Consider the following 18812-nt stretch of genomic DNA (forward strand, 5'->3'; position numbering starts at 1 on the left):
TGTCCATAAAAACTGTTTAAACTCACTAGGAGACAAAAATAATTCAAATAAAAATGATAATACACTCTTTTACTCTTAACAATTTGCAAACATTTTTAAAATTATAATACCTATTGTTAGGACTGAATTTTCATACTTTAGAATAAGGAAAGTAAATTAATACATCTTTCCTGGAGCACAACTGGAAAATCTACTAACATTTAGCTTTTAAAGAGATGTGCATTGAAAGATTATTTGTAACAGTGAAAAACTGGAAGCAATCTAAATATTCAATGACGAGGAACTGATAAAATAAATTATGGTACAGCCACATGAGTCACTAAGCATTAAAATGATTAGGTAGAAAAGTATCTAATGATATGAAAAGGCATTCACAATGCATTAAGAGAAGTAAATTTATAATACATTATTTAAAGTAATGATTCACATCCCTTCGTTAAGTATATATATATATATTCTCATGGGAAAAAGTTGGAAAGATAAGTGTCAAGTTTATCAATAATTATCTGATCATTTTCTTAATCATAAAAACACTCAAAAATAATAAATTTTAGGTAGAAAGTGGTATATAACTTATGATAGTAAATAAATGATAAAAAGAAAACACACATACAAAAAATGGAAGTGTAAACACACACCCAGAATTTACCATAAAATACAAACAGTACTGGCTTACATACCAAAGGAAAGGCTTAAGATTTGAGAGAGTAAACAAGTGTCAAATTATTTATCTTGAAACACTAGAGTTTGATGGAAATTTTTTACTTTATACTAATTGCTAAACAAAAATTTTACATATTTGACATAGAAAATAAAACCTACCCATTGTCCCAACTATATAGTTTTCGCAAAAATGTATGTACATCACACAGAGAACAGAATTCAAAACTATCATCATAATATCTGTCTACCCTGAATCATGTTTTTAGATTCAATGCCTAATTGAAAATGTTTTGCTTTTGGTATTTTCCTTTGGGTGTTCATTGATTTAATAACTATTACTAGCAATGTCTTTACTAGAAATATAAGCTATGTTCTTCATGTTTTATAAGAACATGTTCCTGGACTTGCTGATATAGCAGCAAGAGTAGGCTTAATTCAGAAAACAGAATACTAGAAGATATGTTAAAATATTAATTTCTGAAGTAATAGTTAGATTCTAGGTATTTTTCTATGCTCTAGAAATATGAAATGGGTACTCTAAGACTTGCTTCTAGAATATAGAAAAATAAGTAAATGCAAATAATAGGAGTATTTGTGAAGGTCGGTATAGACTATATTTAATGATACAGTAATAGGTAACACTTAGGAAGCACTTTCTTTGTACCAAGATCTACTCTACATGCTTAACTTTAATTTTCACAATATATCTATGAAGTAAGAGCTATTATTGTCTCCATTTACAATAAAAAAACCTGAGACAAACAGTTTAAATAACTTGTCCAGTGTCAGACAGCTAGCAAGTGGTTAAAACTAGGATTCAAACCAGTTTGGTAACAGAGCCTCAACTCTTATTTATAACCTTAAATCAAAATGAAAACTTTTATAACATGACCTGGTTTTCCCCAAGTTGATCATCAGTACAAGCACTGTGATTTGTTCAACATCAAACTACCGAATCAAATTATGGTAATATCACTGCAATTTAAAATAAATACCATTTTTCTAGGCCCCATATCATAGACACATAATTTAAAAGTTAGAAGGAATCATAGAAAGTGTACACCATCACCACATCACACTCATGAGTCACCACTGGATACTGGTTAACTAGAAGAAGTAAAGAGGCCCCAAGCTCACAACAAGAATGAGGAAACTGGGCCACTGGTCCCCAAAGAGTCGGGCATGACTTGGTAACTAAACAACAATAAATATGCAGTTTAAGCTGTAAGTACAAGACATGATCACAGACAACTCCTAATTTATAAATCAACTTTATTCTAAAATTTCACATGTGAGAACAGATGCATTTTGCCCCAGAGACAATATCCTCGAGACATGGTGTTGGATTCCTGAATTCGCTTTTAAAAGCACATGTAATACTAAATGTTCGTGCAGCAACTTTGTGTTCCATAGCACTGTAAAAGCCTAACCAACCCACATAACGTTGTTTTTAGCAGGAAGAGCCTGGACCATCTCTGCATGCAATCTTGAGTGCCCCTCCTAGCTATACCTTTGCCCTCTCCAGGCACACGGTCATCTACGCTCCAACAGAGTCTCGAGAGACAGTGCCAGAGCAAGACACAGAAAGTTAATAGTTAACACTGGGACTTTGAAATAAACCCCGAGCCACATTTAATCTCAGTGGGATTCCTGTCCCTTTCATTCAGGGACTCCTTGGCCATGATAAGTCCACCCAGTTCTTTTCTCACAACTATAACTTCTAACTAGCCTTTCTCTTCTTCTATGACCCTGCAAGTCCCTGCTCTCAAAGTATAGTGCTAGGAAAAGAGCTTTTTGTTTTTCTTTTTTTAATTTTATTGGCATATAGTTGATTTATATTATCGTGTTCCTTTCTTGTGAAGTGAAGTCGCTTAATCGTGTCTGACTCTTTGCAAGCCCATGGACTGTAGCCTACCACGCGCCTCAGTCCATGGAATTTTCCAGGCAAGAGTACTGGAGTGGGTTGCCATTTCCTTCTCCAGGGGATCTTTCTGACCCAGGGATTGAACCTGGGTCTCCCACACTGCAGGCATACGGCGTTACTGTCTGAGCCATCAGGAAGCACTTTCTTTTAGAGATGCAGAATCTTAGGTTCAACTCAGAAACTTCTGAATTAGAATCTATATTTTAGCCAAGTGGGAGGAGCTGCTGCCTAGTATGTGTATATAAGTTTGAGAAACATTGTCCTTCTCTCATTAAGGTAGCTAATAATTATTTCTATGTTTAAAATTTTTTTATATCATCATTTAAAAAAATTCAACTAAAAAGTTCCAAAAGTACCACCCCCCCACCCCATATCCTCACCTTAGATTCTAAAGAAAGTCAGATGCATTCATTGAAAATGCTCATGCCAGTCTACCTCAATCAGAATCACTGGGGGAATTTTATTCCAGAGTCCATCTCAGACCAAATAAACCACTTTATGTAGGGTCAGACTGGTTATACTAAAGTAAAACTTACCTGTTTCAAAGAAATCTAAACCATATGATTTTCCAAACCTTGTCACAGGAACTGGATAGTCACTATGGGTTGCACAAGTAAGTGTAGCCATGTCTTAGGAACGGGGGTTCTAGTAGAAGATGGAAATATTCAGGATAGGGTGAGTGTAGGCAGTATAGCTTTCAAGACCCCAATGGGGTTACAGAAGAAGTTAGATAGAGGGGGATGGGAGAGGAAGCTGAAAAGAGTCCTCCATGACGGGCATCTAGATTTGCTGGAGGTAGCCAACCTTTACCATCTGCCTACAATGTGGGAGACCCGGGTTCAATCCTCTGGAGAAGAAAATGGCAACCCACTCCAGTATTCTTGCCTGGAAAGTCCCATGGACAGAGGAGCAATGGTAGGCTACAGTTCATGGGGTCACAAAGAGTTGGACACGACTGAGCAACTTCACTTTCTTTTTCAGTTTCACTTTCAGCTGACCTTGGGTAAAAGGGACATGCTAGTAAAGGTTATGCTCAAAACTCTTCAAGCCAGGCTATAGCAGTATGGGAACCAAGAACTTTCAGATGTACAAGCTGCGTTTAGAAAAGGCAGAGCAACCAGAGATCAAATTGCAAACATTCACTGGATCACAGAGAAAGCAAGGGAATTCCAGAAAAATATCTACTTCTGCTTTATTGACTACACTAAAGCCTTTACTAAGACCATGGCATCTGGTCCCATCATTTCATAGGAAATAGATGGGGAGACAGTGGAAACAGTGTCAGACTTTATTTTGGGCATCTCCAAAATCACTGCAGATGGTGACTGCAGCCATGAAATTAAAAGACACTTACTCCTTGGAAGAAAAGTTATGACCAACCTAGACAGCGTATTAGAAAGCAGAGACATTACTTTGCCAACAAAGGTCCATCTAGTCAAGGCTATGGTTTTTCCAGTGGTCATGTATGGATGTGAGAGTTGGACTAAAAGAAAGCTGAGTGCTGAAGAATTGATGCTTTTGAACTGTGGTGTTGGAGAAGACTCTTGAGAGTCCCTTGGTCTGCAAGGAGATCCAACCAGTCCATCCTAAAGGAGATCAGTCCTGGGTGTTCACTGGAAGGGCTGATGCTGAAGCTGAAACTCCAACACTTTGGCCATCTCGTGCGAAGAGTTGACTCCTTGGAAAAGACCCTGATGCTGGGAAAGACTGGGCGCAGGAGGAGAAGGGGATGACAGAAGATGAGATGGTTGGATGGCATCACCGACTTGATGGACATGAGTTTGAGTAGACTCCAGGAGTTGGTGATGGACAGGGAGGCCTGGCATGCTGTGATTCATGGGGTCACAAAGAGTCGGACACAACTGAGTGACTGAACTGAACTGAACTAAAAGCCTTACAAGGACAACAAACTCTGGAAAATTCTTAAAGAGACAGAAGTACTAGACCACCTTACCTATATGCAGGTCAAGAAGAAACAACTAGAACCAGACATGGAACAACGGACTGGTTTCAAACTGGAAAAGCAGTACATCAAGGCTGTATATTGTCATCTTGCTTATTTAATTTACATGCAGAGTACATCATGTGAAATGCCAGGCTGGATAAATCACAAGCTGCAGTCAAGATTTTTGGGAGAAATATCAACCTCAGATATGCAGATAATATCACTCTAATGGCAGAAATTGAAGAGGAAATAAAGAGCCTTGTGATGAGAGTGAAAGAGAAGAGTGAAAAAGCTGGCTGGAAACGCAACATTTAAAAACCTAAGATCTTGGCAACTGGTCCCATCACTTCATGGCAAATAGAAGGGGAAAAAGTGGAAGCAGTGACAGACTTTAGTTTCTTGGGCCCCAAAATCACTGCGGATTGTGACTATAACCATGAAATTCAGACACTTGCTCCTTGGAAGGAAAGGCATGACAAAGCTACACAGTGTATTAAAAAGCAGAGATATCACCTTGTCAATAAAGGTCTGTATAGTCAAAGCTATGGTTTTTTCATATAGTAGTTATGTATAGATGTGAAAGTTGAATCATAAAGAAGGTTTAGCACTAAAGAACTTATGCTTTTGTACTGTGGTGCTGGAGAAGACTTTTCAGAGTTCCTTGGACTGCAAGGAGATCAAACCAGTCAATTCTAAAAGAAATCAACCCTGAATATTCATTGGAAGGACTGATGCTGAAGTTCCAGTGCTTTGGCCACCTGATGCAAAGAGCTGACACAGTGGAAAAACCCTGATGCTGGGGAAGATTGAAGGCAAAAGGAGAAGAGGGTGGAAGAGGATGAGATGGTTGGATGGCATCACCAACTCAATGGACATTAGTTTGAGCAAACTCAGGGAGATGGTGAAGGACAGGGAAGCCTGGCGTGCTGCAGTCCATGGGGATGCAAAGAGTCAGACATGACTTAGTGACTGAACAACAGCAACAATGAAAAGGGACATAAGTAAGTCAAAATGTCCAAACCAAAGACTACTCATGTGTAGAACTTCCCCAAACACTCTCTCTTCATTAGCAGTATGCCTGAACTCAAACACCTACCCAATGTCTTTGTCAAAACATAAGGGACAAAGGATCTTCTTTTGTAAGACAGACTGTAGGACTTGAGAGCTCTAGCAGCTCAAGTCCCAAAACATCTTTATGCCCTTAAACTTCTGGGGCTTAAGAAATTTAAATAATAAAAGTAGTTTGACCCAAGTTTTACTGATGTGTATCTCAATTTGATGATGGAAATATGCCCAGAGCTGCCTAGGAGTCAAAAATATATTTGAGCGCACACTTGTGAATTTCTTATCATAATAAAGGTATCATGATAACCATATTCTCTAGGTAATCTGCTTATAGAACTCCCTTCCCTTGACTCCCTCTAACTGTCCTTAATTGACTCACAGAGTTAATTTTTCAACACTCAGTTTCTCTTCTATGCTCAGAGTCTTAAATGTTAAAGGCAATTTTGTATCTGGCTGCTGAGTCAAAGGCAGAAAATAAAAATAAAATAAAAAAAAAAAACAAGCACAGAGTTAATGAGGAGAGGCCATAGCTAATATGACTTTAAATTACATCACTATTGCAGCCAGACAAACTCTTTCGTGATGGCATTTCCTTCTTTTCTTAACCTTTCACAGTAAACAGCAAACTTTATAGTACTTTTTCCATCAGTCTTGAAACCAATCAAACCTTCTTTACACCACAATTATCCTGGTTTAGAGGGACTAAGAAGACACAGGACATCTTGAAAGTATGTCCATCTTTTACCAAGAGTCGTGTTATAACAGGTTCGAGAATCCCTGCTCATTTAATAAAACAAAAATTATCCAGAAGGACACACACAGAGGAAAGAAGAAATGCCCGGAAAGAATACAATAAATACCAAGGCATTTGGTATAAGTTGTTTAAAAGGAGAGAGGTCTTAATAGAATAGTGAAATGTTCTCTCCTTCTTTTCTTCCTGCAACAGATAAAAAGAACAGAGTAGAGAGATCAGATGCCCTGAGAAGTTACACTTGTCTTAATGACCACCACATAAATTCTTAAAGACTTAACAGTTTTCAACATTTTCACTGCTTAAAACTGCACAGTGAGGCTATGAAGCCTTTACTCTGTGACAAGGCTGAGAAACCCACAGCCGTGCCAATAAATATTCTCTCCCTGCCTTCCCACCATACACATGTCAATTGCTTTCCCCATCAGTCCTTTTCCTCACCCATATTCTGCTGGTTATCTGAGGAAGTTGAGCTGATGGAAATCAACTTTGCCCTTTAAACATGCTGTCAGTTCCAGATCAAGGGCTTCGGACCGGCTTAGCTCAGGAGCATCCGTCACTCCTCACTCCCACCTGTGGGCAGTTAATTAACACACCTAGAAAGGCCTTAAGATTCCTTTTGCTGGGATATTTTTAGGCTTGAGACATTTAAGAATAAGCTAGTCTTTCTCCACATTCACTTCATTCTTCTACCACTTAATTTTTTCTATATCTTTGACCCTTAGCACTTCTGGCTCTTGGGTGGATTTCACACAATTCCTTTAAGCGGAAAAATTCCAGTTGGTTCCCCTGTCCTGCCACCAAAATCTGAATTTTCTTCAGATTTGTCCCTGAAGTGACCCTAGAAGAATCCTCAACCTTCAAACTTTTAACCTGTATCTCCTGAGAAGATGCAGAGTAGATCAGCAGATCCAAGACTGATTACTACAGCCACCATTCCATTGAGTACTGACATACAATCATTATATAGTTACAGAGCAATTATAATCTGATCTAATGGAAGGGTCACAGGCTTTGGAACCAAAGAGATCTGGCTATCACCAAATTTTCCATGTGCGTAACTTGGGAAAATTTACTTAATTTCCTGCATCTCAATTTTCTTTTCCATATGTTAGAGACACTAATCACTGCTCCATAGCATTACTAGGAGAATTAAACAAAATAATATTTATAAAGGGTTTAATGCTTAACCTGGAATAGCTAAGATACTCAATAAATATTAAACTATATTTTGATCTGTGTATATCAGACCAATATAAATTTTATAAATATGTTCATGCATCATCTAAATTCTCATGTTTAGACGAGTGCTTTTGTTCACATGAAACTTCTATCCTGGTGGAATCTAGAGGAACAAACTCTCTCACAAGTCAGGCAGAGCATAAAAAGGACTTAATAATTCAGCCTTCTCCCAGCTTCTACTCAGTTGTGTTTATGTCAGTCAATGGAAGCAGCATGTGATGAAGAACATGAAGAAAAATGAGTTTCACCACGGCCTTAGTTATGGCATAACAATTGTCTGAAGTATTCACTTTGATCCAAGGATGACCACTGTATGATATGGCCAGAGAGAATTGTACTTTTAATACTCTGATTCAAAGGCAGAGTTTGTAGTCAGCAAGGCAAACAACACAACATATTTTTTTAAATAGATAAAACTGTTTCCCAAAGTCTGGGTGCTCTCATTAAGAAAAATCACCTCAAAAATATCTTAAAAGATAATTAATTCCTCAGCTACCTTATTCATATTTACAAATAAAATAGCATCACCCCCAAACTACTGCACATTTCCATAGAGATAGATAAACAGATAATTTCAAAAACCAGAAGCATGTCTTCCAGAAGGTCATCAAGAGCATTATAAAACACGCGATCATCCTTGTCAAAACATGTGGAAACGTACTTATTTGGTATGACTAAGCACAAGTTCTTAAAGCAATGTAACTTGCTGGACAGTTCTTGGGGAGCACTATTGCACTCCTCACTCCCAGAGGCATGAAGACCAATATAATTACAACACAGTTCCATCCAGTTGGTACCCAACCTCCCAAAGTAAATATTGTACAGTAACAACTTGCCATCACTTTTACAGGTTACAATCAAGGATACAAAATGATGCTCTGGTGATGTAAAAAGTAATAGATTAGTCACATTTGACAGCAGCTGGGGAACATCACAGACTGCACTTGAGCACCATAAAGCCTGGAGTCCTCACTCATGGAGATCTCTTCACAATGAAGGTGACATAGAAGACTGAGAAAACATACTGCAGGAGTATCTCACTGCATATTTTTAATTTTTGCCATTTAAAATGATTCAGCATGCAGATATGATTTCAAAATATTACAAACACTCATGTATGAAATTAGCTGAATTTTACCTAATTCTCCTGATACTGTCTCCTGACCTTCTTCTGTAGAATACAGGAAAATAAAATCACCAGCAATCTCACATTCCAGTATGATAATGTGATTTGTGATAACAGAAGGATTTTTTTTTTTAAAGAAATTTATTCTACCGAACCCATTTTAAATTATAATCCACCACCCATGTTCCAGGATCTCTTAGTTCCAAAGCACTTTTTACTTGTCTCCACTAAAGTTTTAGTGGTTTCTTTGTATTTGGAGTTAGATTAGTCCTTTTTCCTGTGTACCAGATTACCCTAGTCCTATTACCACCTTAAAAATGAATGTAATTATTTTACCCACAGTGAGTTTACAAATAAAAGCCTTACCCCTAAATATAATATGATTCCATAGAACATAAATCTCCAGAAAAAGCATCGCCGAAGGGCATTAATGAGTTTGGGATTTTTCTTTGAAGCCAGTTCTCTGTCCCATTCTCTGCAAAAGAATAAAAAGTGGGGCCAGTAAGTTGCATGTGCAAATATTTGAATTCTCTATTTCCCTTAACATAGTTTTATTCACACAAGTACATCCACGGAGATTAACCCAAGTGACCAGAGACAAAAACCTCGTGGGGAACTTCCAACACTTCCAACACTATCTCAGGCAGATATTTGGGTGAATTCAATGCTCCACCATACACCAATTTTCAAGGAGCTGACTTCATGACAAGTCCACATTATATATGTTAAAGAAAGGTTCTGGGATTCTAAAAATCAATGAATGTGAGAGGTGGATAAATAAAATACAACTCTTACGAATACACATTACTGTGCTTGGAACAAGGTGAAAAATAAATACTTATTTTTTTACTTCATGTCTTGATCTTTATCTCTCTGGAACTGTAGTGGATTTTACAAAATTTAACTGTAAAACCAAAAACAAGATTAAAAGTCAGGTGGATTTTTCTGTGATTTAACATTAGAAAAACTTATTATTTGGACTTTGTTTTTAAATGTAGGAGTATGGAACAAATATCCTCAAATGTCACTTTCAAATAAAAGTCTTTGGAAAATTGGTATAGAATCAAATTCTGTATCTTCTGGTAGAACAGGAATTTAAAAGTATGAAAAATGGTTGGTATTAAATAAATGTTTTTTCTTTAAATACTATACATCCATAACCTAATTATATTTAAGGTTTTGCCATTACTTTCTGTTAGTAAAAACTTTCTTCTTTCCAAGTGGATAAAATATATCCTTAAATGTTACCTTTCATCTTCCTTTTTATACTGTACAGACAAGTTTCACAGGAAAGAACTATATAAAGATTCTGCATTTTATCAACAGCTATTCTCATCACTGGCTTTCCCTAGTAGCTTAATGGTAGAGAACCTGCCTGCCAAAGTTGGAGACTCAAGTTCAATCCCTGGTTTGGGAATATCCCCTGGGGAAGGAAATGGCAATTCACTCCAGTATTCTTGCCTGGGAAATCCCATGGACAGAGAAGCCTGGTGGGTTACAATCCATGGGGTTGCAAAAGAGTTGGATGCAACTGAACAACAAATGCTCATTACTATCCATCTACCTTTAGTAGAGGTGTTCTAAGTTACTCTAAAGGAAGCTCACACATCTGAGATATGAGGGCAGATTCGGCAATCATGGGCATTGTGCATGGACACTGGCTTTCCTGAGAAGCTTACTATCTATCCTGCCAAAACCTATGCCATCCAACTATCTGCTCACACTCTTTCCACTCTTCATTCACTCACAGTACTTGCCTCCCTTCCATGTCATGCAGTGATTCACATCAGGGTAAGAAGCGAAATATGGAGGTGGACTCTGCGTCTTTCAAAGGAAGAATGAGATGAGAAAACGAGGAAGAGAGGTGGTATACGAACCAAAGAAATGGTTTCAAGGTGGGAAGAAGTGGTCAACCCTGAGGTCATGGTAGGAAGATGTCATTATATTTGATATTAAGAGACCTCTGGTGTCCATGGTCAACATCATTTTAATAACATGGTAAACAAAAACCATAGTCAGGGAGCTGGGATGTAAAGGAAAGGAGAAGTGGAGAAACCAGGAAAGCAGAGAAACATTAGCAATGAAAAAAAAATTTTTTTAATAAAAAAAAGAATGGGGTAGCGATCTGAGGGGGAAAACAAAGCTGGAGAATTTTTTTTAATGGATGGGACTTGTATTACTGGAACCTGAAGGAAGGAATCAGCAGCAAGGGTAGATGCTGTGGTACCCACAGCACCACAATAGACCCAGTAAGCATTCCAAACACCAAGAGCTAAATCACAAGGGAAGAAATTTTATACTTATCAAGTATATAGCTGAGTTATAAGCATGAAATGGATGTGTGATTTGCACACAGGAGGGATGCACAGAGTTCAAATCCAAGGTCACAGACTGAGCCAGATGGACCAATGTACTTCAACCGCAGTGTAACTGCCTGACGGCCTTTGTCACAAATCCGCTTTTGAAATATGAGGCAGGGTCACTTTCCAAAGTGTAGTGGAAACAGTGGCTAACTTTATTTTTTGGGGATCCAAAATCACTGCAGATGGTGATTGCAGCCATGAAATTAAAAGACACTTACTCCTTGGAAGGAAAGTTATGACCAACCTAGACAGCATATTAAAAAGCAGAGACATTACTTTGTCAACAAAGGTCCGTCTAATCAAGGATATGGTTTTTCCAGTGGTCATGTATGGATGTGAGAGTTGGACTACAAAGAAAGCTGAGCACTGAAAAATTGATGCTTTTGAACTGTGGTGTTGGAGAAGGCTCTTGAGAGTCCCTTGGACTGCAAGGAGATCCAAGCAGTCCCTCCTAAAGGAAATCAGTTCTGGATGTTCACTGGAAGGACTGATGCTGAAGCTGAAACTCCAATATTTTGGCCACCTGATGTGAAGAGCTGACTCATTTGAAAAGATCCTGATGTTAGGAAAGATTGAAGGTGGGAGGAGGAGAGGACACAGGATGAGATGGTTGGATGGCATCACTGACTCAATGGACATGAGTTTGGGTAAACTCCGGGAGTTGGTGATGGACAGGGAGGCCTGGTGTGCTGTGGTTCATGGGGTTGCAAAGAGTCAGACTCGACTGAGCGACTGAACTGAACTGAGAGATACAAAGTACCATAAGTGTATGTCACTCTTCCAAAATGTTTGAATAAACTCTAAATAACAACTTTTACTAAAAAAAAAAAGAAAAGAAATAAGAGAAGGAGAAGAAATACCCCCAAAAGACAAAAATATTAATAGAGTTTATGGACTTAGCTGGCACACAGCTGTTGAATTGGAACAAAGCGGGTACATCTGATATGGAGACAATAACATGGAGTTGATATGGAGACAATGAAAACTGAGGAGAAAAAAGTGTTAGAGCAGATAATACTACAAATTCAGGTGTATGTCCTGAATAGTCAGCCACAGATAAAAATAAATCTGGAATAAACAGGTTTTGAGTAGCCTAGTCCTACTGTGATTAATCTTTCATGCAGAATCCATTTAAAACTTAGATATTCACTATCTACTAGATTATTTTGAACTTGCTGATATACCTACAATGTATTATGCTTATATATTTTAATCCCTGCAGCAGTATTACGGGTTTTTGCATAACGTCAGCCATTTCACATTCAATCATCATTTATTCATTCAACAAATATTTACTGAGCACCTACTACAATTGGCCCTACATGTCTGCAGGTTCCACATCTGCAGATTCAACCCACTGGGGAAGGAAAATGTTCACCAAAAATTTTTCAGAAAGCTCCAAAGAGCAAAACTTGAATTTTTCGTGTGCTGGCAACTATTACATAACATTCACATTTATTAGGCATTATAAGTAATCTAGAGATATTTAAAATATTTAAAGTGAATATATGTAGGTTATATGCAAATAAAATAACATTTGGTGTAAGGGACTTGAGCATCCATAAAGTTTGGTATCCATAGGGGTCTACCAAGGGACAACCATATATACCAGACTCTATTCTAGCCCTTATTCTAAGCACATCATAAACAGAACAAACCAAACAAAAACAAAAAACAAAAGTCATCCTGCCTTAATGACACTTACATACACTAAGTGCTCAATAATAGAAGCTGGTGCTTGATCTTGGAAATGTGAATCTGCTACTTCCACTAGCCTAATTCTTTGAATAAAACCAAGAAACAATAAGGCTAAACAACTTATTTGCCTTGAAGCTTCAAAAGAAATTCAATGAGTTTAATGAAAATAAAGTAAACAAATTATAAGTCTACTCAACTAATTTATTTTGGTGCCGTAAAAAAGTAGTTGCTTCTTTTTCTTTTTTGCCAACTCCCTCTTCTCTTTCCCCCTCATCTGTATCAGATCCTGTACTGCTGGCACAAGACCCTGTCCAGCTCATTCACAGATTGTTGTTGGTCCAAGAAATAAGCATGTGACTCAAAAGTTTCTGGGATTTTTCACTTTTGGAGAAAAAGACTGTTTCCTCAGTGGTCTGTAAAGACATGAGCAAAGAGTTCTGAGGACCCACTGCATGGAGGAAGCTAATCTGAGACAATAAAACCAGTTCCTGGTTCCATTGAGTCCCTAACGGCGGTTGTCTCTCTAGGCTTTTACACACATAGATTACATGAGTCAATAAATTTCCTCTTTGTATTTACTTAAGCTACTTGATTGGATTTCTGTCACTGGCAATCAAAAGGATTGTAACCAATACTCTTAAAATAGAAGACGTCTTTACAATGGGAAACACTGTTCTTGGGGAAGCTGGGAGTATGGACCTGAGTTTGAACCAGAGCTCAGCCATTTATTAGCTTGAAAATTATATCTCTCTGAGCCTCAATTTGCTCTTCTACAAGATAAAGATAATGATACTCTCCTTCCAGAGAGGCTGAGAGGAGATACCATACCTGGCATTCAATATGTGCTCAAAAATATGAAACTTCTACATATCTTTGACATCCAACTGCCTTTACCCTAAGATTTCCAACTACGCACATCTGTATTCACAGTTTAAGATTCTAGAGGCAAATATACACTTGTTTCATAAAGATGTTACTCCAGTCTTCACAAAATCCACTTAATATTCTTTAAGTGACAGATAGCTTCTCAGAATTCAAATATGTATTTTTCAAAAAAAAAAAAATCCTTTCTCAGGAAAATGGTTTTATTTCATCCCTTCTATGGTCAATTCTTAATTGATCAAGACTTCATCAAGAAAAGAGGATGTTCCTATTAAAAATACTCCATTTTAAGAATTAGGCCCACCAATAATAGTTCTCTAGTCTCTAATAATATTAATTTCTCTTTTCAACTAATAAACAATGTTCATGAACATACCTTTCCAATTTTTCAGATAGATTGTCAGCAGAATCAGAAGAAGAGATATGGTATATGTCTGATAATTCTAAGCGCTGTCTGTATCCTTTCTTCAAAATTGGTCTGGTCCAGCTAAAATAAACAGGAGAAACAGATATAACTGTTAACTTGATCTCCAATGTAGACTTGAAATCAGATAAAGTTTCAAATTTTCTAGCATGTGGAAAAGAGCAGCGCATAAATAAGAGAATAAAGTAAGGTATATTCTATGAATATCAGAGATTCATATCTCACAGAACTCAACTGTATAAAACATCAACACCTCTGAACTGACATGACTACAGCTTTTTCTAAAAGGATTAGGGATGGTGGTAGAATCTTTCCCAGAGAAAAAAAAACAAACTGCTAAACATTCTATACTAAAACTATAAAAATATAAAAGGAGGGGAGGGAAGGAGAGAGGTGGGAATAAATTTCCTTAAAATAACCAGATATTAAAAGTTTATGGTTTGCTGATGTCCAGCCTCTACAAAATGATCTGTGAATGATAAAACAGACCCTCAAACACCACCCAACATATCATAGCACACAATCCTCAGCAATGTGCTGTCTGTGGAATGAACTAACTGTAGCTGGAAGGCTAATGAGTAGTGTGTGTCAATTTGTTGACTTAATCATCACCCCTGAAGGAGGGTGGGGATCATAATTTTCTTGTGTTTTGTCTCCTCGTCTCACAACAGTTACGCACTTTGGCCTGCTACATATCTAATAAATAACAATTTATGATGGAAGCTGGCCTGGTAAATATTGAGGCAGGATACTGCAGATATTTTCAAATACATTGTTTCTAACTATTGTGAATAAGGCAAAATCATCTTCACAGAAAGGCTTTCCAGGTGGCTCAGTGGTAAAGAATCTGCCTGCCAATGCAGGAGATGTGGTTTTAATCCCTGGGTGGAGAAGATTCCCTGGAGAAGGAAATGGCAACTCACTCCACTCTTCTTGTCTGAGGAACCCAAAGGACGGAGGAGCCTGATGGGCTACAGTCCATGGGGTTGCAAAGAGTCAGACACAACCTAGCAAATAAACAACAACAATCTTCACAGAGGCAAGAAAATCTAAAAACAAATCAAAGAAAAGGGAAAACAAAGAGGAAGAAGGGAGGGGCAGGAGAACTGTTAAAGAAATTATGTACAAAAAGATTTCTAAATTAAAGTTGTGGAGCAAATGAGACCTTTCTCATGTGAAATGTCATGTATTTATTAACAAAACAAATTGAAGTTGGAATTGGTGATTCTCAACATATGTTTAACTCTTGCTATCTTTCTCTTCTTCAGAGAGCTCTAAAATTTGGTATCACTGAGAATTTGGTAATATATCAAGGCACGCCACCCACCAAAAATCAAGAGTGTTTTAGCAGTATCTGAGAGACCAAATAAACTCATGACAGAAAAGTATTCTAGCAAAGTCATTCTGAATAAAAAGAGGAAATGCTACGCCAAATGCAAACATTTTTGACATTGTTTCAGGGCAAAACTGCAAAAGGCTCTTATACCTTCACCACTCCCACCCAAGAGGTCCAGATTCTTGTTTATATTTCCCTGGTCTTCACCCCTTCCCTGTGTTCCTGGCATATCTACAACTTGTCCTTCCTTAAAATTCAACTGAATTACAACCCAGCTCAAAGGCTCAGGAGTTTCCCCAACCATTTCTGACCAAGATATCAACAAGTGACAATGGCTTAATATGTCAGGTTTTTTTCCTTTTTACTTGCAATGTTTGCATCTTAACAAGAACCTTCAAATCTCAACAAAGGATGAGATAGTAAGGTTCATCTTTATTGCCCATTGTGATCCATTGGCAGTTTTTCAAAGAGAACAAGAATGAAAACATTGAGGACAGTCTGAACACAGTAAAGAAGTCCCATGATCATACAGCATCTACAGTGGGCGTTGTCTGAGAGAGTGGGGCACACCCATCGGGAGCTTGCCATCCAGTAGCCAACATAAGCACTGGAGCCACATTTGCTGATACTGGGGTCAGTGAGGGTGTGAAAAATCTGGGGCAGCAATTTTAGGATATAAATTCTATTCTGTCAGTTATAAGCCTTTGTAAACTAAAGTCAATAAGTGAAAAGGTGAAGCAAGTGTTTACCACTAAGAAAAAAAAATATGTGTGTACAGCACTTTCACAGACATTAGCACAGTCATTTTAATTCAAAAGTCTTGACTAGGCAGAACAAAAAGAGGTGACTGCCTTACTTTAAGCATAAAGGAATGGAGGTTCAAAGATGTTAAATTTGTTTGTTACTAAATGGCAAAAACTATATTTTACCACATTCTTCTGACATCACTCCTTCAGCTTTTATTGCCTAGGAAAAGTAAGCTGCGTGGGTTATTCTGGACAGAGTACTGGAAGGAGGGTCTAGAAGCAGGGAAGCCAAAAGCTAGAAAACTGCAGGCAATGATATGGTGTGCTAGCATGTCTTTACCCATGCCTTCTTAAGAAAAACAAAAAGTGACTTATGGCATTAGCCAGTTTCTGTGTTGTAAATACTCCCACCATGACCAGTTTCAAGCCATCAAGTGTGAAGTCACTGAACACCAAATTCAGGGAAGAGATACACAGTTGCATATCATAAAATAGTATGATTACCGTTCAGATACAATCAACTAACCTCAATAGCATAGATAATAATGAATAGGCAGCAATAACTTTTGTTTTTATTATCTTTGTTTAACATAATTTATTTAATTGTAAGTTTAACTCAATTAATTTTTAATACTAGTTGTGCTTAACAATCAGCTCACAAAGTTCCTGAAAATTTAACAATCAGCTCAACCAGAAAAGGGCCAACCTGACCTCGCAGGTTCAATCTCTGGGTCAGGAAGATCTCTTGGAGGAGAAAATGGCAACCCACTCCTCTAATCTTACCCAGAAAATCCCATGGACAGTGGAGCCTGGTGGGCTGCAGTCCATGAGGTCGCAAAAGAGTTGGATAGACTGAGCTACTAAACAACAACAGCAAAAAATGGAAAATTTAGAAGAGAAAAATATACTCCCTCTATTGTTAAAACTTTCATTTTCAGTATGTTTAAAATTGTTAAAATATGAAACTAAATTTACAAATAAAGAGAATCTCACTAACTGTAAATATTAAAATATCATAGACATTTGCAGGAAGTTTAAAAACAAATTCTTTCTTTCAAAAACTAATGAACATACATCTTTTGGTCCATATCTAAGACCTGATCACCAATTCCATAAATGAGTTTCTAGCTCATTTTAAAGTAACACAATTTGAGGGCTACATTTATAAAAAGCTTCCTTGTGTTATCTGTGCCCATTTTAATACATATATTATAACATGACCTTTAGTCTTGATTATAAAGAGCTCCACAGCCCAGTACCATCAAATCAAACATATTCAGTAGCATTAAGAGTTAACCATTAATAATGATTAATACAGTTTAGTGTTTCTGACAGATTCACTACACTAAACCTATTTTCATAACCTGAAACAGAAATTTAAGGTTAATTATGAAACGTAAAATCAGTTAACCTTAGGCTGCCTGGTAATCACCAGTTAACTGAAAGAATTTATTTCGTGAGATTAAGCCAAAAACAATTGAACAAAATCTCTGCTCCATCATGGCGGTCTCCCTGACTACCTCAAGCCAATCCTAGAAATAAAAATAAAAACAAGCAAACAAAAAAGTCCCAGTTATCTATATCTAGACACTCAATGAAATATTCGTTACTGTAAAACTCCAGCCACTGTTTCTTTTGAATAAGCTTGAGTACGTTCAACATACTTGGATGGAATTTAGGATGACAACTCAGAATACCTACTTCAATATATCTTCCACTAAAAAATGAATGAGCATGCAGGTGTTTCATAATAGCAAGGCAGGTACACCTGCAATAACCAAAAGCAATAAACCCTGTTCTTCCTCATCTTCCTCAAACTTGCTCTCACCATCCCTCCACCTCACCTCTAACTGATCTTATCCTCCTTTTTTATTCATAACCTGTAACTGCATATTGAAAATGGATTTATAAGTTGAGCTTAGAAACTGTGACAGTTTCCAAAGTTTTCGCTATTTCTAACAGAAACTCACTAATCATTAATTACAGGGTAGCAGAGATTCTTAAGGTATACAGTTCTTTATATCCTAAAGTTTTAGACCAAAATAAAAAATAAAAGTCTAGCGCTCAGACCCATTGCACATTTAATAAGAGGCTTCAGGTTTTATAAAGGAAAAAAAATCACTTGATTAAAAAAAAATACACACACACAATGAAACTGTATTTAGTTTCATTTCTTAGAACAAAATTTCTGATTTTTGCACAGATTTAGAGTGACCTGTACTTCCTTATGATGAAAAGAATTTTCCAATTATAGACACTATTAAAGCCTTGATTTTTCAAGAAACCTATCCCTGTAAAACCACATAATTAAAGCTTATAATCACCTTCCCATTTGACATTTGGCTTTATTAATCCACCAGAGGCAACTGACATTTTCATCTGCTATAATTTAAGATGACGGTCAGGTATCAGATCTCTTCAGTTAAAGATGATTTTTTTTGTATAAAACAATCATGTCTCTACATTATGTAACATTACTTTTGATTTATATAGCCAAGTGAAATAACAGCAAATTCAAACCCATGGTTGCATGACACATCTCCCAAATACTGACAAATTGATAAACTCAAATGACGAAGACTTTTTCCTTTCTGCATGAAATAATACTTAAGGAACTAATAGAAATTATTGTAAACTGCTTGGTATG

General features: G+C 37.1%; 1 protein-coding gene across 3 annotated transcripts in view; it reads right to left on the bottom strand.

The window, feature by feature from the left end:
- The window catches only part of CFTR (CF transmembrane conductance regulator), a 191842-nt gene that overhangs the window by 152153 nt on the left and 20877 nt on the right, over positions 1-18812 (bottom strand). For all 3 annotated transcript variants that reach the window (XM_043463109.1, XM_043463107.1, XM_043463108.1), the window contains exons 2-3: positions 14036-14146; positions 9083-9191 (exon numbers count right to left, since the gene is read on the bottom strand). In XM_043463109.1, coding sequence (XP_043319044.1) covers positions 9083-9112 — 30 coding nt within the window. In that variant the 5' untranslated portion in view covers positions 9113-9191; positions 14036-14146. The remainder of the gene's footprint in view (positions 1-9082; positions 9192-14035; positions 14147-18812) is intronic.

The sequence above is a fragment of the Cervus canadensis genome, chromosome 3, assembly GCF_019320065.1.
Source record: "Cervus canadensis isolate Bull #8, Minnesota chromosome 3, ASM1932006v1, whole genome shotgun sequence".
NCBI lineage: Eukaryota > Metazoa > Chordata > Mammalia > Artiodactyla > Cervidae > Cervus > Cervus canadensis.